This window comes from Neltuma alba, unplaced genomic scaffold, assembly GCF_004799145.2.
Source record: "Neltuma alba isolate B1F8T4 unplaced genomic scaffold, ASM479914v2 tig00013363_pilon, whole genome shotgun sequence".
Taxonomy (NCBI): domain Eukaryota; kingdom Viridiplantae; phylum Streptophyta; class Magnoliopsida; order Fabales; family Fabaceae; genus Neltuma; species Neltuma alba.
Window position 1 is genome coordinate 6,355 of NW_021637628.1, and position 7,108 is coordinate 13,462.

General features: G+C 31.9%; 1 protein-coding gene across 1 annotated transcript; it reads right to left on the bottom strand.

The window, feature by feature from the left end:
• Window positions 1–1,279: 1,279 nt before the first annotated feature.
• On the bottom strand, window positions 1,280–5,210 carry LOC114736725 (GABA transporter 1-like). Its single transcript, XM_028924592.1, has 7 exons — window positions 5,078–5,210; window positions 3,956–4,186; window positions 3,497–3,594; window positions 3,179–3,365; window positions 2,952–3,082; window positions 2,167–2,406; window positions 1,280–1,996 (listed from the first exon to the last, which is right to left on the bottom strand). Exons 1-7 carry the CDS (start codon window positions 5,208–5,210, stop codon window positions 1,616–1,618), a joined length of 1,401 nt encoding a protein of 466 aa, XP_028780425.1. The 3' UTR covers window positions 1,280–1,615.
• Between the last annotated feature and the right edge of the window lie 1,898 nt (window positions 5,211–7,108).

Sequence of the window (7,108 nt, forward strand, 5' to 3'; positions counted from 1 at the left end):
TAGAAAAGTTGACCATATGGCCAACTCCATGCATGCACATATTCGATGTTAATAGGAAATTGAAAACAACAACCTACCTACAATATAATTACTCTTTTGGTCATTAATATAAAACCTATTTAATTATTTTGATTAAACTAAAAAAGTTAGTTAAGTAATAATCATAGATATGGCATATGTTTTTTAAAATACCCTCAATTCAAACTTCTTTTAAAAAACTAACATTTCAAAAAAAAAAATTTAGACCATAAATGCGTTAATATGATTAATATTTTATCATGCTATGCTTCGAAGATAAAAAATTCAATCACCTTGAATGGGTATTTGTATGAAAATATTCATTTAAAAAAAATTTTTAAATTATTTTTTAAAAATATAAAACGGAAGATTAATGTATGTGTGGAATTACTGAGTAATAAATACTCACTCACTTTTCAAATCAAAGTCACCGTATCAAATCAAATCAAAGTACTCACTCACTTTATAAAATATATAAGTGTATTATTAATGAGTAATATGTATTATTGGGGTATTTAATTATTTAATAGGGGTAATTTAAGAAAGAATTAGTAAATATGAAAAAGAGATTCTATATTTAGAACTAAATCAACTTTCTAATTAGGTTCTATATTAATGATCAAAGGAGTAGGCTATTTAAAGTTATTATGATTTGTTATTAGTTTCTCTCTCCTTTTTATTTACCGTAATTTTCTTCTTTTCATTTGAAGTTGATTAGGATAGATAACTGAGTATTCTTACACGTATTTAAATATGGGCAATACTTATCCCAAGTTCTTTATGTATATTATATTAAGTTTTTCAATCGCACGTAACTATGTGTTTTGTTTTTGAAATATTAACACTTAATAGCATTCAATTATAATTATAAATCCACATAAAAAAAAAAAACACACAGCCACGTATGGTTAGAGAACTTAACATGATGAATAATTCATTCATTTTCTCACTCCTATAATACTTAATAATAATAATATATATACGTGAGAAAAAAGAATTAATTTACAAAGAATGTGGAGCTTGATCAAAACCGTCTCCTATATCAATGTGCAAAATCTTGGCCAAAATTTTGGGACATTCATTAAACCTCCCAGTCTAGAGTTAACAAGAATCTGCAGGCTTCTTCATTCACTTTGCCATCTCTAGCTAACGCACGTATTAATGGCCTCGCCACATCTTGTATGATCCTCTTGCCATCGAATTAGGTTCAATACACATGATTCTTCAGTCTGGTTTGCATTTGCAAGCAGATATTTCTAACCAAAAGCTTGCCAAACCTTACCCAAAAGAATTCCAATCTTGCTCACACTTATCCGGACCTTAACCAAACTTGCAAAACCTTGTTATTCAATATGATCTAACCTGATTCAAATGTGCCCTTCATGCACCTGTATCTTTCCATTTCACCCATTTGTTACAATGGTAGAGTGAAGAAGGCTTCCCCAAGTTCTGGCTTTGATCAAATCCCTCCAAAAATCTGAGACTCTCCAAGAGTTGAACAAAATCTGAACTTCATCACTCTCCTTCCACTGCTAAACCAGAACCTTGAAAACCAATAATAATATGGACTGATAAACTATACGTATATATTGTTGCTCTATCCGTCAGCAAATAAACTGTACGTTTTGGCATCAAGAACCATCTGTCTAATTGATGCTATTGCGCCAATTGCAAACAAAACTGAGGATGCTAAAGCTATCACGGTGTTGACCCAAAAGATGAGACTACGTTTAGAGGGCTTGAAGGTAAGATTGAAGAAAACCATTGGCAAAATGAAGTCTATAGGAATGACCGCAAATGCACCAAAAATTGCCGTTATGTCTTGGAAGAATGGCAACATTGCAGCCAATAGTGTGGCTACCACCACTGATGATGACCTTGAAATCACTCTTGGCACAACATTCCTAAGTGAAAACTCTCCCTTGGTCGGGTCCCCAAACATCGATTCAAACAACTCATTTGTTGGCTGCATATAGCTCTGCAACATCATCAAGGTAATATTTTTGCATCAGTTCAAAAATGCGCAAGTGCGTGTATTGATATATACTAACATGTTTTACCAACATAACTTTGAAAAGGTTACCGTATGAAGTTTATGAATTGAAATGGATAAAGTGAGGAATGATTAGAAAGCGAACAAGTTCTTACCACGGTGACTGCTAGTACTTGGACAAGAATGAATAAGTTGGTCATCAACAGAAACCACTTGGGAAGCAAAGGCTTGTGTACTCCGTCTCCCATGAAGCTAGCAATAATGGTTGGATGAATCTGACTTCCAAATGCCCAGTATCCTGATATTGCAACGCTAAAATAATTTGTGACGACCACTGAATAGCATAAACATAGTCCTTTGAACATCTTTCCTTTCACTGGCGGTGCTATTGTTGCCTGCACATTAACATATATCAAATGATGAACATTACTATCACTGACCATGCAATCAGTTGTTCAAAGACATATCTACATGAATGTCATGATAATAAGTACATGTATGGATACCAGTTGTAGAAAATGGCATTGGGAACAAATGAGGTTTGAGGAGCAAAAACCAGTTTAACAAAAGTAGTCATCTGGTTTTAAGCCTTCAAATTGATATATATCCAAATACATAGAAAGTTTATAGATTTGTGTGAAGTTTATAAGTTCAAGGAGTTCTCTCCCAATAAGCCATAGCTAGTCTTTTGGGATAGGTTCTCTTTTTGAACTTGTACTCGAAACATTTGTGCTTTTGTTGAGAAGTCAATGTTCAAAGAGAAGACTACCCACAGAGGGTTATGACCTGCAAAGAGGCTGAATGGAGTATATACCTTCGACGTCAGGGAGTCTTACAAAAGAACTGGGGTTTATTATAAGTTCAAAGGTTTTTTCCCGGTTGGTTAGCAACGATTTAATTGATGATAAACTTAACAGCTGGGACTTTTTGACATTCTTACCTGTATTTCAGGAATGATACCACATGCGTAAGTGGTGGAAATGATTGAAATGCCATTGAAGATGCCAAGGAGTTGGTCTATGCTACTCCCTTGGACTGAATAGTTTCTGGTGGGTGCGTGCTTGGAATGACCTGAAACAGCAAAAAACAAGAAGACATGTGTGATTAAATATAACAAGTTTGCTGCTATATTGTTTTTTGTGTGTTTGATTCGATTTCATTGCTTACCGATATATATGGAACCCACTGTGACACAAGCGCTATAAGCCAGACAGAGAAAAAGAGAAAGAAGATTCAAGTGCCTTAGAGAGTGAAATGATGGAATCTGAGCTATCCCCAATGTGGCCACCCCACTTATCGCAATGAATTGATACAGCTTCATCGATCCTGTTGGGTTGTACAGCGTGTAAATAAACTGCCACAGAACGAAAATTTGAAATGTTTTAATAAAACATGCAACCTTTTTGTTAATTAATGCAAGAGAAAATGGAATGGATCAAAATTGTGATTATAATAATGTGATAGGAAAATAATTGACCTTCTAACCTTAAGGCTTTTCCCAACCACAAGAGGCCCACCAACAACAGTACCGATACAAATAGCAAACTGAAGTGGGCCTATGTAATATTTGGCCCATCGTGGTCCTGCATCGATCAGTTAAATCAATATCAATGTCATTAATATAAAACATAAACTTTATATCAAATCACACTATAATAAATTAATAATTCACACCTCTGAAGGATAACAAGTAAGGGTATAATTTTCATAGCATTTCATGTTTCACTTGCTAATGTAGAGATTATACATGAATGGGTCTTGATTAGTGTTTTATCACAGTAAAACCTTAAACCAAACAGCTTTATAGGACAGATAAGGATTAAGTTCAACCATGGAATTATTAAAATCATGTTATGGTGAGGAATAATGGAGGGAAGAGAGAGAGAGAGAGTTGATGTTGGAACTTAGTGAGTGGACATATGTTAAGAAAGAAAAGAAAGATACCTAAAATGTCCCTGGCCATATCTCTGAGGCGAAGCTGGCGACGGCCAAGCTGAGCATGGTGCTCCAAGACAGCAGATAAAAGGTTGTATGAATAAAAGGTGACGAGACCAGCTAGAACCAAACACACAATTCCACCAACCCATCCTAATAAGCTGAACGAGAATGGAAGAATCAAAAGTGCTGGAGCAACTATCGATGTCGTCAAATGATACCCGCTGTGTAACCATGATCCTGTGTAACATGTATATATTCTCTCATCATCTCAGATTCATTTCACATATATGCGTGTATATTATTCTCAGAAAAGAAATATATTAGAGATTCAATATTTCATGGCAGAAAATTAGTCTGGAATAATATTGAAGCTTGTAACTTATTGGGAATCACATATAGTTCATACCCGTTTTCTTCTCTGGAGAATCGGACAGGTATAACGTAAGAAAAACGCCCAGAAAAATCAACTCTTTGAGACTGGACTAAGTCATCTAATATGAATATCCCCGAGAAACTGAATATCAGTTGAATTCCACACAGATTATTCGTTTTCACAAATAACTTGGTTGATTTACTCTTCTAGAGGGCGTTATTATTCATCGAGTAATAGTTCGTTTTTTCTTTTCTGGGCAGACAAAGAGCGAGACATTTTCGGAGCTTTTCATCAAAATTAACTCTTTCTTGCTTCTGATCCCAGCTGGGCTTGTTCAGATCACAAACTGATCATCAGTGTTCTATTTGAATCACTTGCAGATTTTCAAAATCGTTGGGAAAGATAATCTCTAACATATTCTAGTTTCACTTGCAATCCAGTTGTTTGCTTGTGTATGGTTTTCTGATTCTGGACACCGCGTTCTACCCAGTTTCTAATTTTTCTTCTTCTTCATTATAAAAATACAGACACTATGCAGACGACTCTGATGCATCATCTTTTGAAGACTGAACGTCTTCAAACTCTGTATCAGAAGTTCAAGTTTTCAACGTAGGACTTAATTTCTCTTTCATTACAATTGGAACTAGAACACTCGAACGATTCATTTATAACAGAAATGCCGAACCAATCTGAAAAACACCCAACTTCTTAATCATCTTATTACAGAAATCGAAAGTGTAAAAAAGCGAACTAACCTCTAGATTTGAGAACAAAGAGAGCTCCCGCATCAAGTTCCTGTGGATCAGAAGGAGTGATATGGCTGTTTTCCTTGTGAACAACACTTGCAGGCAATTCCACAGTCACAGCTTCAAGAACAGCAGTTCCCATCTTTGTTTGAAGCTTGCTCTCTCAGATATTATTCCTTTTTTCTCTCTCTTTCTGGGCTTGTTTCTGTATATATACAACTGAAGAAGACCAATAAATGGCAGGTTGACCCAATATTGAAAAAGACTGATGCCTTTGGAGTAAATACAGAAGCAACTTATGTATTCTTCGCTTTCTCAGTCAAAGAAGGACTTCTATAAAATAATAAAAGCGTTTGGAATATATTTGCAGACTTGACCTTTTTTAAAAGTGCAACTAGTTCAATGGCGCACATGCACTAAACGACTTCGCCTTTTAGGAAATTCCCCATGTCCTCTCTGGCACTGTTCGGGTTTATCGTTAAATGTGTACTAATAAATTTTTTATGTAAAAATTAAATATATTAGAAAGTACTATGAAAGTATTATTAAACTTTTGATAACAAATACTACTTGCAGTACTTAATATAAAACCCTGTTTGATTTTTATTTTGATCCTAAATATAAGACCCCAATCCACTTTGTCTCTCATATTTATATATTTTTTTCCAAAGTAGCCCTTCTAACAATGATAGTTCTAATCAATACACTTGATTAGTAAGGATATTTTAGGAAAGACAACATCTATTTAAGACAAATAACTAACTCAACTTACTTTCTTAATCTCTTCAAATTAGTCAATTGGCTCTTATAATTAGACCGGAGGTAATACTTAATATAAGAACTCATTTGACTTCTATTTTAGTTTTAAATATAAAATCTCAATCCACTTTGTCTCTTATATTTATTTCTTTTTAAAATAGTCCTTACAGTAATAATAGTTATAACCAATACACTTAATTAATAATGATAATTTAAGAAAAACAACATATATTTATTACAAATAACCAACTTAACTAATATCTTTAATCTACTCATATTAGTCAATTAGCTCTTATATTAAGAACCAGAGGTAGTACTATAAAAGAATTTATTAAACTATGATAATAAAGATTAATCAAGCAATAAAGAGTTGACTTATAACTCACAAAATTGTGAGTTTAAATTTTAGGGATAATTAATATGCAAGTCTTTATAGTTCTAACTAGTTTTTAATCAGGTCCCTATAATTTTTTTTTTATCAGGTCCTTATACTTTCACATTTTTTTGATTAGGTCCTTATAATTTTTTTTTATCATCCTTATTGTTTTACTTTATTTTTAATTAGAACCTTGTAGTTTTTATTCTTTATTCTATAAATAATAATATTCTATAAATAATAAATTATTATAATAATCTTATGTTAATGTTCTTTTAAACTTTTAGTTAAACATATATATTATTTATTTTTCAATTCTAATTTTTATAATTATAAAATTCAAATTATAATAATAAAATTTTCTAAAATTAGAATATAATTATAAATAATTTATAGTTAAGTATAATTGATTATTCTGATTAATTATTAATTACTAAATAATTATATTAATGATTTTGTCTAATTATATAATTATTAATTTAAAGATGAAATTAATTTTAAAGAATAAAATTAATAAATAATTTTTTAAAAACTATGAAGGACCTAATTAAAAAATAAGTGAAATTATAAGGACTTGATAAAAAAAAATAGAAGGGCCTAATTAAAAACACGTGAAAATAAAAAGACCTGATAAAAAGAAAAATTTTTATAGGAACCTAATTAAAAATCAGATGAAACTATAAAGACTCAGAGATTAATTATCCTTAAATTTTATTATCGATATGAGGGTCTTGTTAGCATTTATTTGGAGCTGCTTTTAAGTTTTAAGAAACAATTATAACTGCGTTTATATAAATTGAAATAAAATTTTTTCCTATATTTACTTTATGTTTTATAAATCATGATGTTTTTTAGGCCACCATAGTAAAACTGTTTTTGAAAGGACCTATGCTGGACTTTTTTCA